Here is a 22,027-nt window from a genome sequence, read left to right as displayed (position 1 = left end):
CTTAGAACATTTCCTTATTTTAATTCCAAAATTACATAATTATTAATCGTATTGATATACACTCTTTGATCGAATTAGTACACACCATTAGATCATAATAAATTTTCCTAAACATCCCTTCTCTCTCTCAATAGTCAATAGTATTCTCAACTCAATGCGTCATTCATGGCCGTTGTTCAGTTTTATCTGTCAGCCCCACGCACCACCAGCACTGCGCTTTACTTTTGTGTGGTAGCTCTGTCCCATTTGCACCCTCGTCTTGTCTCTATGCAAAAAAGATCCTCCCGGCTTTTGTCTAGCTATCGTGGTTGTCTCTGATTTTCTATGTCACCACCAAGTGCACCATCTAGGTTACTGGTCCAAATTTAGAGTCTTTATAGTTAATAATCACCAAAAAATTAGATCTATCACTCTGTGGATCAAACTCATGTACACTCAAAATTGTGCCCATGCTATCGTGTTGTTATTCCCTCGCGCCAGCCTTACACTAACAATAGTTCTTTGTCACCGCCATCGCTTTCGATTATCCATATACTCATCATAAATTCACAATGAACACAAAACACATATAAACTGTTTCTGATGGAATAATGGGCTTGGTCCATTGTAATTTCAGAAATTCCAAATAAATCTCAAAGGTCCATGTGGGCATGAGCAAGTGGTTAGAGTGGTGCAAACATTTAGTCCCACATTGCTAGTGGAGGAGAAGGATGACCAACATAAATATGGAGGTTATCTCCACTCCTCCAAGCTATGTGTGTGATGAGAGAAGGAAAGCTCCACACGCGCGCACTCGCTCGCCACACCATGCCTCGCTGGGCGACGGGCGTAGGCGTGCGACACCTACGTGAATGGTCCACCGAAATCCGACCTCCAGCCTTGCGAGGCGTGATTTCCTTTTGTTGTTTTATTTTTTTTGGTTACTTGACCTTTAAGTCAACGAGATATATGGAAGCCTAATTGGATCAGTTTAGATTACGATCGCGACATGAGATCGTGGGCTCTCCTATATATACGACCTATCGGCCTCTACCAAAAACACATCTAATCAAGCTAGGGTTTTTGTCTCTTCTCACTGCTGCGCCGCCACCGTAGTCTACTCCATCCTAAGCACCGGTGCACCTAATCGGATCGGTTTAGATCACGATTGCGACATGAGATCGTGGGTTTTCCTATATATACGACCTATCGGCCTATACCGAAAACACATCTAATCGAGCTAGGGTTTTTGCCTCTTGTCGCTGCTGTGCCGCTTGATTTGATCTGTTATTTCAATATGTTTTCTGAGATAATAAAGTTGTGCTTCCTGTTGCCTAGTATGTTAGAGATTTGCATGCTAGGTTTTATTCTTGTTATGATAAATCTAGTTCGGAAATTAGTCATGCAGTTGTCTAATTTTTCAACAATCCAAAAACCTTATTTTAGGCAATCTGTTGATTTTGGTATGGCTGGTTTTGCTGAGTCACTGAGGCCAGAAAAATTTAACGGTGTGAACTTTAAGAGGTGAAAATCAAAGATTTGTATCTGGTTTAATGCTATGAACATCTGGGATACGAGGCTTAGCAAACCAGAAGGCGAACTTACTGCTAAAGCGCAGAAAAAGTTCGATGATGCCAATAACCTTTTCGTGGGATGTATCATTAGCAATATATCTAACCGTCTGGTCGATGTCTACATAGACATGACCGATGCGAAGGTGTTGTGGGATGCTCTGGTTGCAAGGTATGATGCAGCAGATGCAAACAATGAACTATACCTCATGGAGAGTTTCCAAGACTACAGGATGGTGAACAACTGTTATGTGATAGAGCAGGCTCATGAGGTGCAGTGCATTGTGAAGGATCTTGAGCTCCTTAAGTGTCAATTACTCGACAAGTTTGTGGCTGGTTGCATAATTGCAAAGTTACCTTCCTCATGGAGGAATTTCGTCACTACTCTGAACATAGGAGACAGGAGATATCAGTTGAAAATTTGGTAGCGTCTCTTGATGTTGAGGAGAAAGCTCGAAAGAAGGACACTATTGAGAAAGGAGACCAAGGTCAGTCTAATGCCAACATGGTCCAGAAATTTCCACGTGGCAAGAACAAAGGGAAGAACAAAGTCGTCAAGACTACTACCTTCAAAAAGAAGGAAAATAAGGCTGAGATGAACTGCTACACTTGTGGTGAGCTTGGACACTTCTCTAAGGATTGTCCAGAGCGTGCAGACCGCAAGGGCAGAAGGGCCAATGGGTCCAAAGATATCAACATGGTGATCATAGGCAACACTGGAGATGGGTATGGTAATCTCCCTATTATTCTTTTAGTTTTTCATTCCACTAGTTGGTGGCTTGATACGGGTGCAAATGTTCATGTGTGTGCTGACATCTCCATATTTTCTTCTTACCAGGTCACCCAGGGTTCCTCCGTGCTGATGGGGAATGGATCACATGCTGATGTTCATGGTGTTGGTACAGTAGATCTGAAGTTTACTTCGGGAAAGATCGTGCAGCTGAGGGACGTGCAACATGTCCCTACTATCAAAAGAAATCTTGTGAGCAACTCGATCCTGTGCAAGGATGGGTTTTAGGTAGTGTTAGAGTCCAATAAATTAATCGTGTCAAAACATGGATAATTTATTGGTAAAGGCTATGAGTGCGGAGGCTTATTTCGCTTTTCCCTTGCAGATTTTTGTAATAAGTCAGTGAACCATATTTGTGGCAATGTTAGTGAGGATGCGAGTACTTGGCATTCACGTTTGTGTCATATAAATTTTGGTATGTCTCGGCTTTCCAGCATGTGTTTAATTCTGAACATCACCATTGCCAAAGTTTCCAAGTGTCATAGTTCTGTCCAATCGAAGCAACCTCGAAAGTCTCACAAGGTGGCTGAGGAGAGACACTTGGCATCTCTAGAAATCATAAATTTTGATCTGTGCAAGATGAATGGTGTGTTGCCAAAAGGTGGAAAGAGATACTTCATGACTTTGATTGATGATGCGACTAGATTTTGCTATGTTTACTTGTTGCAAACTAAGGATGAAGCATTAGACTACTTTAAAATTTATAAGGCTGAGGTTGAGAATCAACTTGAGAGAAAGATCAAGCGTCTAAGGTCTGATCGTGGTGGCGAGTACTTTCCAAAAATCTTTGATGAATTCTGTGAGGAACATGGTAGTATTCATGAGAGGACGCCTCCCTATTCGCCCGAGTCCAACGGGATTGCTAAGAGGAAAAACCGTACACTGACTGAATTAGTTAATTCCATGTTAGATACTGTTGGTTTATCTATGGCATGGTGGGAGGAGGCTCTATTGACTTCATGTCATATCCTAAATAGAGTTCCGAACAAGAATAAAGATCAAACTCCATATGAGATGTGGATCGGGAGAAAACCATCACTTTCTTATTTGCGTACTTGGGGGTGTTTGGCGAAAGTCAATGTACCCATTCCGAAGAAGCGCAACTCTAGATTTTCTGCTAAAATAACTCCTGAACCTACCGCACCTGTTGAGTCTTCTAAACAACCTGATGAGCATGAGGACGTCCTAGAGAAGGATGACGGTGAAGCTCCTAGAAGAAGCAAGAGACAGAGGGTTGCAAAATTCTTTGGTGATGATTTCACTGTGTACCTTGTAAACAATACTCCCACATCCATCACTGAGATGCAGACGATTGGAAAGAAGCTGTCCAAAGTGAGATGGATTCGATTCTTTCTAATGGGACATGGGAGCTCACTGAACGACCCTATGGTTGCAAATTAGTGGGTTGTAAATGGGTGTTCAAGAAGAAGCTTAGTCCTGATGGTACTATTGATAAGTACAAGACTAGGCTTGTTGTCAAAGGTTACACACAAAAGAAAGGTGAAGACATTTTTGATACCTATTCACCTGTCGCTAGACTAACCTCTATTCGAGCATTACTTTCTCTGGTTGCCTCGTATAGTCTTATCATACACAGATGAATGTAAAGATAGCTTTCCTAAATGGAGAGTTGGATGAGGAGATTTATATAGATCAGCCTGATGGGTTTGCGGTGAAGGGTCAAGAAAGCAAGGTGTGTAAGTTGTTGAAGTCGTTGTATGGACTAAAACAAGCACCTAAGCAATGATATGATAAGTTTGACAGAACTTTAACTTGTAGGCTTTATCATTAACAAGGCTGATAGATGTGTGTACTATTGCCATGGTGGGGGTGAAGGAGTTATATTGTGCTTGTATGTGGATGACATACTAATTTTTAGCACAAACATTGATGTGATCAATGAGGTCAAGTCTTTTCTATCACAGAACTTTGATATGAAAGATCTAGGAGAAGCTGATGTTATTCTGAACATCAAGCTGATTAAGAATGAGAATGGGATTACTCTTTTGCAATCCCATTATGTGGAGAAGGTCTTGGAACCGTTTTGGTTATATGGACAGCAAGCCTTCTCCAACACCTTATGATACCAACGTGATACTCAGAAAGAATAAGAAACTAGTAAAGACCGAGATACTCTTAGATTATCGGTTCACTCATGTACTTAGCTAGCACAACGAGACCCGACATAGCTTTTGTTATGAACAAATTGAGCAGGCTCATATCAAACTCGGGTTCTGATCATTGGCATGAACTTGAAAAGGTTATACGCTACTTGGTGGGTACTATGAGTTATGGGATTCAATATTCCGGGCACCTCGCTGTGCTTGAGGGATATAGTGATTCGAACTGTATTTCAGATGCTGATGAGCTATATGCCACGAGTGGGTATGTGTTTATCCTTGGAGGTGGTGCAATATCATGGAGGTCTTGCAAACAGATCATTCTGACGAGGTCAACCATGAAAGCAAAGCTTACTGCTTTGGAAATAGCCACTGTTGAGGTAGAGTGGCTGCGTGAACTCTTGATGGACTTGCCTGTGGTTGATAAACCAGTGCCGGCAATCCTTATGAACTGTGACAATCAAACGGTGATAGTCAAAGTGAAAAATACTAAGGATAATGCGAAGTCATCAAGACATGTCAAGAGACGACTGAAGTCTGTTAGGAAGTTGAGAAACTCCGGAGTAATAAGTGTGACTTATATTCAAACAGACAAAAACCTGACAGATCCCTTTACAAAAGGGCTATCACGGAATGTGATAGAATGTGCATCGAGGGAGATGGGAATTAGACCCGTGTGAGTTGCCATAGTGGTAACCCAACCTATGTGATCGGAGATCCCATGAATTAGGATTTGGGAAAAACAAGCTGTCAGTTGACTAAGGAGAGTAATTACTAAACCCTCTCTATATGAAGACGCAGTACCCTCAAATGCTATAAGGCAGGTTAGTAATATGCTTTAGTGTGTTTCTATTGGCTTGATTAAGTGAAGATGCTGTCCTAAAAAGTACTCTTGAAAGAACACACCTGATATCAGGTTGTATTTGCATGGAAGGGTGCCTTTTTTATTTTTTTGTGTTTTCCTTTTGTTCAGAATCAAAAAATGCTTCCTAATACTAATTGTTTACGTCTCTTCTAAACAACAAACTAATTGTATTTGTTTGGATGGTGTCTTTTCTTGTTTCCTTTTGTGCCATTTTTTTTTTGTGTTTTCCTTTCGTTCAGGAATAAAAGATGCTTCCTAATACTATGTTTACGTCTCTTCTAAACAACAAACTAAAATGTAATCAAACAATCATTTAAATATCGATCGACCCCTTGCTATTTTTTAGCTTGTTCTTCACAAAATTCAAAGCCGAAAACTTTTTCCACCCTTAAAATTTGTATTTTGAACAGATAGCAAACAAAGCAAAATACCCTCACCATGGGCTCTGCCTCCTCCGCGTTTGTGCTTGCCGGGGCTGGCCATGCTTCCGGCCCTTCCGCACCTGCCATGGCCGTTGCTATCACGCTGTGACTTGTTCTGCCCCTGCTATGATCGGCTGTGCAGAAGGCATGGCGCATGCACCCCATGTCAGATCAGTCCTCTTCTCTTGCGCTCCTCTTTCACATAGCAGGCGCCGATGGATGTGGACGGGCAGACGGCCAGGGCCAAGGAAGGCGGCCAACCCTAGTGCTAGCTGCAGCCAACCAGAAAACGGAGCGGGGATCATAGAGGGGAAGATTCATGTCGGGAGGCAGCAGGCCGAGCAAACAGCAGACCCACAGTCCTGTTTTTCATGTTTCGGCTAGGATAGATACGTTTTGACCCACTTTTACATATACTGGATATACCTATATGTACTAGATGATTTTTTTCTCTCAAAATTATTGCGTTCGCCCCTTGTAGGCGGCGTTGCTGTCGAGAAATTTGTATTTTTGACACCCCAAACACATGGCTTCGCATATTTGACACTCCAAAAATTGCCTTCACAAAATTGACACGTTTAGATCACGGCAAGCGGCGAGCGGGCAGAATGCAGAGAAGTAGCTGCTGGTAACGACAACCGGGCAGTCCGACGGATGCTATCGGCGGCGAGCGCAGATGGCGGAGAGCGTCTTGCCTCGGAGCACCGAATGGGATTGATGGCGGGCTGCTGAATGGGATCGATGGCGGAGCGCGTCTTGCCTCGCCACTGATTCAATTGCCCAACCGAGCCAATCATGTAGGACCACATATCCAAAGTGCAATTTGGTCTATCAAATGGAACAGAAAAGTAAATTGGATAAATAATACAAAATGTTAAGAAAATCAAGATGTTCACGATAAAAGTGCCAATTTTGCGAAAGCAATCTTTGAAGTGTCAAATATGCTAAGCCACGTGTTTGTGGTGTCAAAAATACAAATTTCTCGTTGCTGGCCTGCTGCCATCGTTGCCAACTGTCGCGTCGCCGACGCTCCTCCCACCCCCACGTGAGGAGCGGACCATAGCGACGAAAGAACCCACGAGGAAGACGAAGAGCAACAACCAAGCAAGGACTCTGCGACCCATGGCGGCTGCTAGTGCTACAATACTAAACCTAGATGGGCATACAATACGTTTTTTTCTACCTTTCTTTTGGCTGTGTACCCTGGTAATGCAGAAGTTGGAAAAGTGGTTCAAAAAATTTGTATCAACTCGACGTAAAAACCTTAGATTTAATTAATAAAATTTTCCTTATCGGAAAAAAGATGGGCAAACAGTAGTTGAGGAGTATTCCTACCGAGAGAGGTGGCTAGTAGCTGGCTGAACCCCGAAGCGCTTACGGAAAACTACGTGGCGTCCGTCGGCCGTTGACAACGCAAGGCGACGGACAGGTGCACGTTTGAGTAAGCTCCATGCAACCAATTGATGATGATCGTTGACCTTGCCGCATGATAATCCCACACGCAAAGGATAATCTACTAGGGCAGTTCGTGATCTAGCCTAAATTTGTTTCGGTCGACGGGTTCAAAAGATGTACAGTATTATCTGTTCGCGGATCTCGAGCTGTGCGTAGACCTGGGATTGGATTAGGTATAATCCATATCGAATTGGATTTTAGTAGTTGGACTTCACTGGACTTGGACCTAGTTGGATCGTGGACATCCATATGCTTTTGATACAATAGCGTTGGATTCCATTGGATTCAAAAGAACAGGATCATCCAATTCGTGTTGGACTTGAGATAGGGATCTCTCGCGCCTCGGGGCTCCGCCTCCGCCGCCGCGCCTCCTCCCCGGCCTCCGCGCGTCTCAATTCTTTAGCCCTAATGACCAGCCTCTTGATAATTGTAAGTACCCATGGCCTGCTTTCTGAACTGCAGACTAGTTTTGGGAATAGTAGCACAGCAATTTCAGTGGTAGTTAGTACCTCTGGCTGATGTACTGTAGGACTTAATTTAGTTCATCTCCAACAGGACATGCCTCAACTGCTCATCTCACTGATTTAATTCTATGATTGTTTAAACAATTCACTATCACTTGAACTTGTGGAACAGTAAGCTCTAAAAAGATGAGCACTAGTCTTCTCAGATTCTCCTACAGGCACTCTAATGATGTTTCGATCTTCAAACAATCAATTTATAGTTTATTTCCCCTAATTTTTTTGTGAGACATGGATATGATGGCATGATGCAGTTAAGCTATTTGTTCTCAAACTAGCTGCAATCTTTATTCATCCTGTAGCTTGTGAATTTCATACTGGTTGTCAGAATTCAGTTTCTTCAGTTTTATAAGGCCTCTGTCTTATGTTCCGTTCTCTCCATCTAATGGCCACTTAATTCCTGCAGCAAAGAACTTGTCCTTGCCGGTGTCAAGTCCGCAACCTTTGCATGATGATGGCAGGGCCGTACCGGAGATTTTCAGGCCCTGAAGCAAAACAAGAAATGGGGCCCTATATACACTATAGTAGTGAAATACAAATAATCGAGATATATTTGGATTCCAGTATATGAGTAATAAGTACATGCTTTTTTGCATACAAAGAACTGCAATATGAAATTAGGTACTCATGTTATAGGATTAAAGGGCGAATATTACATACCAATATCTTCTTAACATCTAGTTAAATTCTTAACCTCGAGTTAAAGTCCAATAGTTGGGGCTCCTAATTTTTTGGAGCCCGGCTCGATCGCTCCAGTTATGCTGCCTAATGTGCGGGCCTAGATGATGGCACGGCAAAACTTGTGTTATAATCTCAACCGCAACTGCTGATTTGAGCAAGGAGCAGCTTTCTAACTTTCAGGTACATGAGCGTGTCATGATCTGTGGACACACAGTAGTCAATTCTTTTTTCTAGAAAACAGAACACTTTAAGTAATATCATTCTCTCTATAACTCAGTCATACAAAACGATCAGTGCTTAAATGATACTCCCTCCGTTTCAAATTATAAGTCATTTTAGCTTTTCTAAATTCATAGATATTACTATGCATCTAGATATATTGTATGTCTAGATGAATCTAAAAGAATCAAAACGATCTGCAATTTGGAACGAAGGGAGTAGAACTCTCTACATTGTTTTGTGAACAGATCGTCTGAGATGATGTCTAATAGCGAGAGTGTGGCGCTACTTGCTGAAAGTGCTGGTGAAGTTGCACAGCATTCCAATCGCAGCAGGAAAAGATCTGTAGTGTGGCAGTATTATGAAGAAGGGAACGTATCTAGTGCAAACCATCTACCTCGTGCAATCTTGAAAACTATGAATCAAGGCCACAAGATGCTAATCCAATGGATAGGTTTAGTGATGCAGCACCTTTTCCATGATATGCAAAAGTGGTCGGCGGGTGAAGGGCTTAACTGCAAATTAATCCTACCACTAGCCCTATCTAGCCCTATCCATTGGATTAGCATCTTATGATCTTAATTCATAGTTTTCAAGATTGCACGGGGTAGATGGTTTGCACGAGATACATTCCCTTTGAAGAATTCCCAAATGAAGGAAAAGCAAAATGCAAGCATTGCGGGTCAAAGTTGCCTTATCACAAAGGTATTGGAATATCTCACTTGCAGAACCATGTTAGGACATCTTGCAAAGAACTTCCCCCTGATATTGATCGTAGTTCAATCTTTCCAAAGAGTGTGCCCTGTGAAGAATTCGATGTGCTGAGATGGTGGAAAAGAAACCAATATCAATATCCTGTACTAGCAAAGATGGCTCGTGACTTTTTGGCCATTCCATTGTCAACTGTAGCCTCTGAATCAACGTTCAGTACAGCTGGCATGGTAATTGACAAATATCGCAACTCTCTAAGTTCTGAAACGGTGGAAGCCCTGATATGTGCAAAAGATTGGCTTAAAGCGTACCTCTCAGATGATGACGACGACGATGGTAACATATTTTCTTGTGCTTGTCAGCTATTCTGCTCTATTCTAGTCTGAACCCTTCCAGTTGCATGCAATGTTACTCCTCCTAGATTAGCTTGTAGATTTTTTTGTCATTCCAACTGTTAATCTAAATGTATTTTAACTTGGTGCAGGTATTGTGACCGATCAAGTGAGGAATTAGTGCTCTCCAAGATTTTGCAAATTTTCGGATTCAAGCTCTCAAGGTTGTGGCTTTGCATTATCATCCTCAGGAGGCTCCAGCGGATGACACAGGAAAGGTACTTCTTCAGTGAAGTGAATCTGACAAGAATGGGTGCTTAAAAGTTTGCTTTTGCGATGGAGAATGCAGAATCTGAAACTCTCAAGATGGTGGCTGGTGTGTAGTCAGTGACAGTAGTATGCATTTTGATGCCTGAACCTCTTTGTGTTGCAATCTGTCAATTTCATGTCTGCAAGTCTAGCTTAGAAACTCTGAATGTATGGTGGGATCTAATTCACAGACCTTGTAATTTCGTTGCTTGTGAAGTATCTTTTCAACGAAGAACACCTGTTTATATCAGAATTATCTTTTAATGTTTTAGGAATACACGAGTACATGAACAACTGCTTGTTTGGGCCGGGGCATACAGCAGAACCAAGCTAGCCGGCCCATCAGCATGCTTTGGCAGGCGCCTGCTGTGTATAGGAGCGTGTATAGGACGGGCGGGCGTGTATAGGAAGGTGGACTGCGAGAGCACGGCACGATTCGTTGGATTGGTTGGATGCATGTGGACTTCAGCGGTGTTGGATTGGATAGGATTGGACAGGATAGGAGCGTTTATTATATTGGACTTCAGTGGATAATCATTGATTGGATTATGGATGTCAATCCAATCCCAGGTCTAGCTGTGCGTGCTGCCCCCCTCCTAGTCTCCTACCGTACCGGCCACTTGCAACCGCAGGCGCGACAGTTCGATTTTTCGTCACCCGCAATGGTCATAGCTCTTTATCACTCGTCCACGTCACCTATATACACTATTTGCAGACAATCCACGGATACGGATAATAACTCGTCCACGTCACCTATATACACTATTTGCAGACAATCCACAGATATGGATGACTATAACCTTTATTTCTAAATTGTAAAGGACTGACTATAACATTTATTTTTAAATTGTGTGGGTCCTACATGTCAGGACTTTGTCCCTCCCACCCCTTCTTCCCCATCTCACCCAAGCGGGCGCATCTCCGGCAGGCCACGTCCTGAGCCGGCGGACTGATCCTCCTCGCCTACGCTGCCACACTCCTCGCCTCCTCCCGCACCTAGCTGTCGCGCCGCTCCGACCTCCGTCCCCTGTCCCCACTCTGGCCTCTGCCCCCTATCCCCCACCTGTACGCGCACCGCACTACGCCGGAGGATAGGCCCGGAGCCACACCTCCACCGCCCGGCAGCCAAGCGTGACCCCGGACCCCTCCCTTCCCATGTCAGGTGCCGCGCACCTCCCTCTCCTAGTCCGCGCTCAATCGTGTGCCGTGCCGCGCACCTCTCTCCCTCCCCATGCGGGGCGCCGGCGGTCGGGCCCAACCTGTTAGAAACCGCGGTATATTACTTGCTAGCACACAAAAATATAACTGCATAAAAAGGATCACTTGCGAGTAGATGATTATAGGTTATATCTTCGCTCGTCGCGCGTAGTAGCAGAAGTTTTGATGAAGCGCGAGTAGTCGATCCGATCAACGTCGAGGAAGTAGTCGTACGATCTGACGAAGTGCGCAACCGAGCGACACCTCTACAACAGTCCACACGTACGGGATGGAATGACGAACCGAAGCGTACTAGCACTCTACGGCACATACTCGGAGATCCCCGTGATCAACCTTTTATCCGAGAGGGAGGACTGCAGCAGCGCACCAGACAGGTGCGTGCGACGGTGGCGCACCAGGAGGTGTGCGATAGGAACCTGGTGGCAGCTGGAGTCTGGCGGCAGAAACCTAGCCCCTGGTTCCGTGCAGCAGGAGACCTGGCGGCAAGAACCTGGCCCCTGGTTCTGTGCGGTAGGAGTAAGGGAATTAGCCTTAGGGTTATCTCATTTGTGGCCAGTGATTGCTTAATGGGCCAGCACATCCAAATGGACCAAGCCCTCTTGGGCATCTTCAACCCAACCTTCCTCCTCGCGCCGTCCCAACGGAGACTGCTCGCAGCGTCGGTGATGCTCTAGCGGCCTCGCTTCGTGCCCCGACCGCCTTGCACCGGTGGCGGCCACGCGCCACGCCCAGCTTCCTCGCCACCTATTCTCTCACGTGGGGAAACTGCGTGGGTTGGGGTGTGGGACCCACCCGATGTCGAACTACGTGCTAGAAACTCTCGCTACGCGGCTATTTCTCTCTCCTCTTATTTGTTTATTCGCAAAAGCTGACGTGAATCTCTTGTAGAGAACTCAACCCATTGCGGGTGCCCTTACTGTTACCGTCCCTGTACATTAGGACAAGCTTTGCACCTGTATGTCGTGGCACACTTCCGCCAACGTTGAAGGTAATATGGGAAGTGGGAAGCCGCCAACGTAAGATTAACACCGGACTGGTTTGGTTGGCTCAGGATGGGTTAACTAGATCAGGCTTGTATTCCTTCCTACATATTAAAGCTGGCGCCCTCGGCGGCCAGCTAGACTTGCCACGTCGACCGAAATTGTTTCGGCAGTTGGATAGCCATCTAATGGCGGATGATTTAGCAGTGTCCAAAACATTTTGCGTTAAGCTCCTCACATTATTAAGAAATTAACATGTGCTTCAAATTATATTACTAGGCATTTTGTGTTAAGGTCCTCACATTAATTACTATAGAATGACCATCCAATGGCTAGTAGGTTAGCAGTATCGAAGACATTTTGCGTTAATGTCATCGCATTATCAAGAAATCATCCCGCACTTCCCAATATATTATTAGGCATTTTGTGTTAAGGACCTTGCATTACCAATAAATCATCTCGCGCTTCCAAATATATTACTAGACATTTTACGCTAAGGTCCTCCTATTATGAAGAAATCAACCGATGCTTCCAAACATATTACTACAGAATGGCCATCCAATGTCTAGCGCTCAAGGCATTTTGCATTAAGGTCCTCGCACTATTAAGAAATCATCACGCGCTTCAAAGTATATTATTAGGCACTTTGTGTTAAGGACCTCACATTAATTACTATAGAATGCCCATCCAATGGCTAGTAGATTAGCAGTGCCCAAGATATTTTGCGTTAAGGTTATCGCATTATCATGAAATCATCCCGTGCTTACAAATATCTTATTAGGCATTTTTTGTTAAAGTCCTCACATTACTAATATATCATCTCACGCTTCCAAATATATTACTAAACATTTTGCGTTAAGGTCCATGCATTGTGAAGAAATCATCCCACACTTCCAAATATATTACTATAGAATGGCCATCCAATGGCTTGTAGTTTAGCAGTGCTCAAGTCATTTTCATTAAGGTCCTCGGACTATTAAGAAATCATCATGTGCTTCAAAGTATATTACGTACTAGGCATTTTGCGTTAAGGTCCTCACATTAATTACTACAGAATGGCAATCCAATGACTTGTAACTTAGCAATACTCAAGGTATTTTGCGTTAAGGTCCTCACATTATCAAGAAATCATCCCACGCTTCAAAATATATTACTAGATATTTTGCGTGAAGGTCCTCACATTATCAAGCAATCATGTTGCACTTCCAAATATATTACTATATACGAAACTAACGGCCAGCTAAGTTGGCCACGTCAGTCGATATTCTTTTGGCCATCGAATGGCCATCCATTGGTTAATGGCATAGAAATGCCCAAGGCACATCCTCACATTTTCAACAAATCGTCAGGCGCTTCAAAATATATATACTACACTTCCAAATATAGGTGTCAACTTCTTATTCGCCTAGAACTCTTTCGACCCCAACCGCTTCTTCTCCACAGTGGAGAAAAAAATCTCACCCTTCCTCTCTTATCCTCCCCTCTGCTTCGACTGACACTGTACCCTTCCTCTCTTATCCTCCCCTCTGCTTCGACTGACACTGTACCCTTCCTCTCTTATCCTCTCCTTTACTCCGATTGACACCACTTTTCTCACCGATGGCGCGCTGCTCAAGGGTGGGTACAAGGGGTCTAACTGGGCCACGCAGGTATATGGCAGTGGTGGTGCATGAGAGGTGCAACGGTGGGCACACAACGACGACGCGCCCCTCCAGGCCTTGCGTTCTGCCGTGCGTGACCTCCTGCGCTCGCGCGACATAATGCGTTCACGAGGTAAAATTTAGTCCTTGATATTAGAACTGTTGCTTCTAGCACATATATTTTCTTTTCTTTGTTGAGGATCTCACTGCTGTTCTGGCTTCTCAAGCAGTGGGATTCGGATTGAGCGGACGTCATGTTGCCGTGCAGAATGGAACCATGCATAAAAACTGTTGTTTCGTGGATTCTAGAGGTGCAAATAGCTTCTTCTCTAGGCTGCATCATAACTAGCAATAAATAATTGACTCTGATATATTGTCGTATATCAGGATAGACTAAGGGGGTGTTTGGATCTTTAGTCCCGACTAAAATTTATGTCACATCGAATATTCGGAGGCTAATCAGGAGGACTAAACATGAGCTAATTATAAAACTAATTACATAGATGTAGGCTAATTCACGAGACGAATCTATTAAGCCTAATTAATCCATCATTAGCACATGTTTACTGTAGCATCACGTTGTCAAATCATGGACTAATTAGGTTTAATAGATTCGTCTCGCAAATTAGTCTCCATCTGTGCAATTGGTTTTGTAACTGGCCTATGTTTAATACTCCTAATTAGTATCTAAACATTCGATGTGACAGGAATTTTAGTAGGAGCTAAAGAAACAAACACCCCCTAACTAAAAAAACTTAGCACTTCTATGCAGGCAGAACTTCTTGTACTATTAACGTTTTGCCATTTTTCATAAGTTTATCACCATACTAAGAGCACTATGCAGCATCTGAATTTTTTCATGACAATAATTTAATTCAGTATTTTAGTTGTTATCCCTTGAACTGCTTTCCAATTTTAGGAGTCCTTATTAGGCCCCAATATTCCATTGGAATTTTCAACTTATGCATCAATGATTTTGCGAGAGCTTATATAGAAGTTAAAGCTGCAAAGTTGGCATGTGTCTAGCCAAATGAAGCATTATATCTCGAAGTTTCGCTCCATACCGTCATCTACTTACTACGTAAAATTTTGGTTTATGTGCTTAGTAAAGGATTAAAACTGATGACTCTTGTGAATTTTTATTGTTCAAACGAAGCTTCCAATTTCTGCATGGTAAAGGGATAATACTCTTAAGATGTAGCTTAACCAAATATGTATTTTTCATTTCAAATATTTTTTATGTTCCAATAGTGGCTTATGCTCCTCCATAAAGTCGCTACCCTCTGTGCACGCATGGGCGCGCGCAAATCACTAGTAATAAGTTTAGGCCCAGTTATTCGAGCCTAAGGGGTAGCTTGCAAAAACAATAATTCACGAGATACCATGCCAACAGTATACGATGGCACATGAAGCATATACTTAGATACATAAATAATAGTTTAGGCCCATTTATTCGAGGCCAAGGGGCTGTTGTTGTTTGGCACTCACCGCGTGGAGAAGAAGTTGAACTATCTTTGTACCGTAAACTTGACCGAGCGTGTTGACACGCCAGCGACGGCAAGAACGGCGATCGCCATGGCTTGAGATACATAGTTGCATCAAATACTCCCTCCGTCCCAAAATACTATTTATTTTGGTTTTTTATATACATAATTTGCTATGTATGTAGACATAAGTATATATCTAGGTGCATATTAAAAATTATGTACGTGAAAAAGCTAAAACGAATAGTAATTTGGGACAGATGGAGTACTACCTAAGATCCTAGTGCTACTAATCCTCCCCTGGTAGTTCTGTAACTACTGGTATCACACAGGCATGACCCTAGCAGTGCCTCACGAGTCACGACCACCAAACTCGACTCCATATGAAGATCGATGAGTAGTTTGACTGCATCCTCTCCATGCTCAGAAAGAGAAACAAGGGGGATTGTTGAACTGAAGATGGCAATGAAGGAAATGGCTGACAAATAAGGAATTCGATGCTTGGAAGCCAGAAGTCGAAAAGTGTGTCTCCAATCTGCAGCACGCGGTCTCATATCTCAGCAACCGCATTAAGCTACTCGTCATCGACGGCAAGACGTTCAGCTCCCTCATCGACCAGCCTGAACTAGTTCCTCGGGGATCTCAAGCAGGCACTCCAAATGCATGTCGCTGATGTAGCTTTTTTCGAGAAGGGGACGCCAGAGTCTAGTGACCACCACGTCGATAATCACAACCGGAGGTTTGGATTTGGGGTGGTTTATGCCATCCCGACTCCACCTCCAGTGCTAGGGGTGAGCCTGGAGGGGGCCTATGCCCCCCTTGCACTCTACTATTGCACACAAATTTTCATCATAACTCAAATCAAAAAAAAGTGTAGCACCTAATAATCTAGAGTAAATTGCACCCACCATAAAATATTTAGGTCCAACAACTTATAAAATGCCCAATTTAGTACAATAACTCGATAGGTGGGTGTAGATTGGTCCAACAACTTGTAAAATTCCCAAGCTAGTGCAATAATTTGGTAAATTGGTGCACCGAATATTAAGCAAAGTAGATGGATATGTAATTTTTCTATTATTCAATATTCTTAATTTTTGTTAATGAAAAATTGTTGATCATGACCAGACTATTGCTTTTCAAGTTATTTGTTGATTAGTTAAAATTGAATTAAAATTTAAAATTACACTACAAGGACATTAGGTTTTCTTCTTCTTCTCATGTATTCAACGAACAAGTGAAGCATGTTTATTTCTGTTATTTTAGATCATTTTCCCTTTCTAAACAAGTACACGAGGCTTTATAAAACATTTATGCCAAACTCCTAAAATGTATTGTTAGTTTATGTTAACATATTATTTTTTAGTTGAACAATGCATATAATCAAATATGTAAAAGAACAATGAGGGTAAACTTATCAATAGTAAATATAAAATTAAGTAGTCCTAATCAAAAATAAATCACCGTCCAAAAATATAATTAATATGATGATATAAGATTAATTTCCTAAATACTGAAGATTCTAGTCTTGCCAAATATATTGCCATTGCGACGCGAATATCAATGGTCAAATAATGCTTAATAATTTATCCCGACACGAATATATCCTGACCTGACATTAGCACATATTGCTCATTATGCTCTGTGAGTTTCTCAATAATCTCTTCACTCAATAATCTATTTACTACACTTTGCCCCTCCATATTAAATTCTGGCTTTGCTCCTGCCGATGCTCCTGCCGGCCATCATATAGGTAAACAGTGACGTGTACAAGGAGAGTAAGTGTGCCCAAACGGCAGTCTTCATCGTTGCGACAGATGCACGAACGTTTCAAAACTACACACTATTACGTGTATGTCCACGGAATTGAAGGACACGAACACCTAGGTCGATGCCGAAATCGAACCCTCCGCACCTGCGGTGGGGGCGGCGGCACAAGAACTGCCGCCACTGACCTCGTCTTCGTCCCCTGGGACAGGCGCCTGTTCCATACGCTCCTCCTGCTGAACCTGCCTCCGCCGCCGCCGGCGGCGGCGGCCAGGGTAACGCCGGGTGCGATCCATGCCTTCTTCCCACCTAGTCCTGAATCACGCATCACAGCATGTCGTTAGCTGCTCGCGATCGCATCGGAAATCCTGAACTGCAACTGATCGTGCGAGTCGATCATGCACAGTGCACGTACCGGGAGTGCGCGTGGAGCAGATTGTTGGGGCGGAAGCACATGAAGCCGGCCATGAGGAAGACGACGACGAGCACCCAAGCGAAGACCTTGCGGAACATGGCGGCAGCTTCTAGCCGGGGTTCAGGGAAGAATTAGTTGGGGATCGATCGGAGGTTGGGGATTATGCCGAGTCTCTCGTCAACTACTTGTGCTGTATACATACATGCGAGGGTGTCGAATTGGTGCCAGAGGCCCAGAGCCAATCTCGAGCAAAGCAGTCTGGTAGGTGCATGGCTGCAGTATTATACTGCACCTGCTTGCCGATCAGCTGCTGCTGCTGCTGCTGGTGCAATTTACTACTCGCCCGTGGCTACGGTCGTCCGTTGACAACGCACGCCACGCCATCAGGTAGGTGCATTGTGTTTGTGTATAAAGCTTTATGCTTCCAATTGATCGTAACCGTTGACTTTGCCTCTCGATGATCACAGATCACACAAGATTAAGCTAAGCCTGTTCGTGGTCGGGACTATTTTTTTTTCGGAACGTGGGTTTAAAAAGGATGTACATAGATGCCTTTTCTCTTTTTGCGTTAAACATGTCGAAAGTTCCCGTGTGCCTTCGTAATTGTAGCGTGATAGGTCCATTGGCAGCCCGCCGGGGGGTGGTTAAGCCTTATGGTTTTAAAAGTCCATTAGGCCCAAATTAAAATTCAATATCAACATTTTAGTATATTAGATTCAACATTTTTACAAAATCAGACTAACATTTAAAAACAATAAACTCAACATTTTTCGAATCATATATCAACATTTGGTAGAAAGCCATTGTGTTCAATATTTTTCATTATCTATTTCAACATATGGAAATAACAAATTTAATATTTTATAACATGAAGTTCAACATTTTGGAGATGCTATTTTTTCTTCTTCTTCCCCGAAGCCGGCAGCTATAGGGGCGGCGCGCGGGGCCAGCGGTGGCGGACGGGCGGCGCGCGTGGCCGGTGGCGGCGCCCGCGAGGCTGGCGTCGCACGCAACAGCAAGGGGCCGGCGGCGAGCAGCAGGGGCAGCGCCGGCAGGGCCGGGGGCGGTGCGGGCGTCGGGGTGCGCCCTTGCTTAGGGTCGAGAGCGGCGCGGACGTTGGGGCGGCGACGTGCGGGGGCCGGCGACAGCGTGGTCGGAGGCGGCGGCGTGTGCAAGAGCAGGGGTTAGGGTTGAAGTGGAAGAAGAATCCAAAGGATAAGAATTGTGCGCATGCATCTCAAACAGCGGAAGTCTTTAGTGAAAAAAAACTACGAGAAGATATATAGGATACGCGGCCTGGGCCGCAAGACTACGGTGGCCCATTGGCATATGCGCTTCATTCAACTATAGCTCAGGGCCCATTACGATCTTCCTTTAACGAGGCAAGGATAAACACGATTTTACCTTTCTTTGCCAGTAAAGAAAGGCTGCTTTTGTTTGACATGAATGACACCAGATCTTTCTAGTTTGTACCGATCGTCACTCGTCACAGGTTTCCATCACTAGCGTGGTAGTTTCTACCGATCGTCACATCGTGGTGGAATGCCTTTCGGTGCAGAGGTTTCCATCACCAGCGTGGCAGTGCTAAAGTTGTTTGCTACGGTGCCACAATCGAAAACGCTCCATTTACCAAATGTTACTATGATGTGGTTGGTTTAGCCTTCATATATAATTTGACAAGCCCTAAAAAAATTAACACAAAATGTAAAACTATTAAAAACAAAATTTAACTTCGAATTGGTAGGGGCCGCGCGAACGCGTACCCCCTCTACCACAAATTACGACGTCCACTCTCCTACTTGAGGAGATGGTAAACCAACGCATCCACTAAGTGCAATGTGGATCATTGATCTAGGCCATGGATCTTCTTGATCGCCCATAGACCCCGTCCAGGTAAGTATGTTGCCAAGGTAGCCTAACCCCTGATTATATGCTGAAGCAACTGCTCAACTGGTGTTCCAAGTTTCCGTGTGGGACTAAACTCATGCGCAGTATTTTTTTTATTTTTATTTTTTTGGAGGACAAACTCATGCGCAGTAACGGCTGACCGCTTAACGCCTGAACCTGGGCTTGTAACGGACTTTTTCAGAGGATGTTGATGGCCCATCACGCGTACGCGTTCCAGGGCCCATGACCCATTAACGCCTGCCTTTCTTTTCTTTATGAAGAAAGCAATCAGAAAAAAAGAAAAAAAGGAAGATGATCTTGTTTGACACGATTCAGCCCAAGCAGATCTCCCCTCCATTATTGTGATGCAACTCCTTTCAGCCAAAGCTTTTCCAGCGGCAGCGCCAAGCACACCAGCAAGGCTGTGGCCACGAGGCAGGTCTCTAGAAACCCTACCACTTTCGTGCTCACACCAACACAACACAAAGCTTTCACCGGCCATTGAGGGGTGGTGGTGGTGGTGGTAAAGTCGCTGCCACGGCGTGGTAGAAACGGACGTGACGCTGACGCATGCGCCATTGGAGGCACCACGCCAAGCTTTTTTTTTTCTGCGCCGGATTCGGAGGAGGATGGCGACAAGGATCGCCGTCCCGGGCGGCCCACGTGACTGCGCCCGCGCGCCGGTCCGGGATGGGATCGCTCGGATGAGCCAAGCAGGTCTAGTGTCTAGGATGAGGATGACGACTAGATCGACGAGGACCAGTCGCGAGCCCGCTGGAACGCCGAGTCCGGCTGGTTTCTGAGGCCATGTTTAGTTACTCCCAACTCCCAACTTTGACACTATGCAAAAAGAAGATTCCCCATCACATCAAACTTGCGGTACATGCATGGAGTACTAAATGTAGATGAAATTAAAAACTAATTGCACAGTTTTGTTGTACTTTGCGAGACGAATCTTTTGAGCCTAATTAGTCAATATTTGGACAATAATTCACAAATACAAACGAAACGCTACAGTGTGCTACAGTGCTGTAACAGTAATTTGGCACCTCCCAAATTCCCCAACTAAACACGGCCTGAATTCTGATCTGCAGCTAGGCCAGAGCCGGGAGATTGCCTAGCTCAGCGGTCAGTCTCTGGGAGGCATCGCTGTGTCCAAACGACTGAGTCAGCTCCGGTCACTCGAGCAGTATGGCAGTCTCTGGCTTTCTGCACTGTGCAGACGACAAGTCTGGTAGTGCTGCCACTAGCACATTTGGATATGGCGTATCAGAATCAGCAACGGAATAGGTATCGCATCATTCCTTCCAAAAAAAAAAAAGGGTATCGCATCACTCGGCCTCCTTTGGAAAGCACAAGTTCCACGACAGGATCAAACCGAGAATGGGTTCAAATCCTGTGTCATCACAGGGAACAAAATCCACTGTCCCAAAGGGGACCTCCGACCCCGACTCAAAACTTCAAATGAGCAATTTAAGTTCAAAGCAAAACTGTAAACCAAGGCTTTCGATCGAATTTACAGTTCCCTTCCTCCTGGATCAGACGAAAATTTACACGGAAAGGAGTACCCTGGAATCTCTAACACACTGTTCAGTGAGTGACTACTCGCCACGGCAAAAACGCTCATCGATTGCTCTAGGGAACACGGGACACGGCCGGATCGACACGCGCCGGGTGCGCGCGAAACCGGCAACAGGTTCACGGATGTCTCGTGCTCATCGCGCTCGTCTCCACTTTCCCGACGGCACGGCAATGGTGTGGCTTAGCTCGCTGCCGAGCTTGATCGGCGGCAGATTAGCTTTGCTTTGCTTTCTAGCCGAGGTAGGCGCACACCGGCCGGGGCCGCCGGCACCAGGGCTAGGCGCCGGCGGCGGGCTGTGGTGGGTTGGCGTCGACGGCGGCGCGGCAGAAGGGGCATCGGGAGGTGCCCTCCAGCCATGGCGCGGCGCAAGCCCAGTGGAAGCGGTGGCCGCAGGGGAGGTGCGCCAGGACGTCGCCCGCGCGGAAATCGTCCAGGCACACCGCGCACTCCGCCTGCTCCGCCGCGGCCCACCGGGGCCGGCTCCACCGCATCAGCCGCCGCATCACGCCCTTCCTCGAGTACACTTCCCTCTGCACACCGCACATCGCCGACGCCGCTGAGCTCTCGCCGCGTTCGTCCGCGCCGGCGGCGCCGGCGGCACCGGCGCCCCCGTGGTGGTGGGGCCGGCTCAGCTTTATGCTCCCCGTGCTGTGATGCCTGCAGGATCAAACCGTAAGTAACCTGTTCAGGCTGACACTGAGCAAGTCTCTGGGCGCATCGATCGACGCGTTGAGTTCTTGGTTACCTCTTGATGGCGGCCTCCCTCTTGCTCCTGAGCTTCTGGTCCAGCCGCTCTTTGGCCTCCCGGGCATGGCTGTCCAGCGTCCACCCGTGTAGCATCTCCATCACGCTGCTCCGCTGCTGGAGACAAATCATCAACGACAACCAAAAATGTAGCGTCGAATGGCAAGACGGGCGATCAGTTCCCTTACCTTGCCGGAGCTGCCAGCGCCGCCATGGCCAGCGGCCGGGTGCCCTCCGTGCCCGGCCGCGTACAGGCAGAAGGATGGCCGCCTCGTGCCCCCGCCCACCTCCCCGCCCGGCCCCGCCCCGCCCTGCCGGAGCCGCCGCCTCCGCGC

The 22,027-nt window shown here is 45.4% G+C and overlaps 1 protein-coding gene and 1 long non-coding RNA gene across 2 annotated transcripts; both read right to left on the bottom strand.

The window, feature by feature from the left end:
- Positions 1–16,861: 16,861 nt before the first annotated feature.
- Positions 16,862–18,359, bottom strand: LOC111257125. Its single transcript, XR_002677536.1, has 2 exons — positions 17,480–18,359; positions 16,862–17,379 (listed from the first exon to the last, which is right to left on the bottom strand). It is a non-coding gene; the product is annotated as an uncharacterized LOC111257125 (long non-coding RNA).
- A 2,463-nt stretch (positions 18,360–20,822) lies between these two features.
- LOC101755129 (probable E3 ubiquitin-protein ligase RHY1A) lies at positions 20,823–22,021 on the bottom strand (the record flags this gene model as incomplete). The annotated part of the gene is made up of 3 exons (XM_022826216.1): positions 20,823–21,605; positions 21,694–21,806; positions 21,881–22,021. Coding segments are annotated over 3 exons (636 nt in total), but the record flags the coding sequence as incomplete, so codon positions are not given.
- Between the last annotated feature and the right edge of the window lie 6 nt (positions 22,022–22,027).

The sequence above is a fragment of the Setaria italica genome, chromosome IV (assembly GCF_000263155.2).
Source record: "Setaria italica strain Yugu1 chromosome IV, Setaria_italica_v2.0, whole genome shotgun sequence".
In the NCBI taxonomy this organism is placed as follows: Eukaryota; Viridiplantae; Streptophyta; class Magnoliopsida; order Poales; family Poaceae; genus Setaria; species Setaria italica.
Note: the sequence above shows the minus strand (reverse complement) of the source record. Positions and strands in the feature narration are given on the sequence as shown.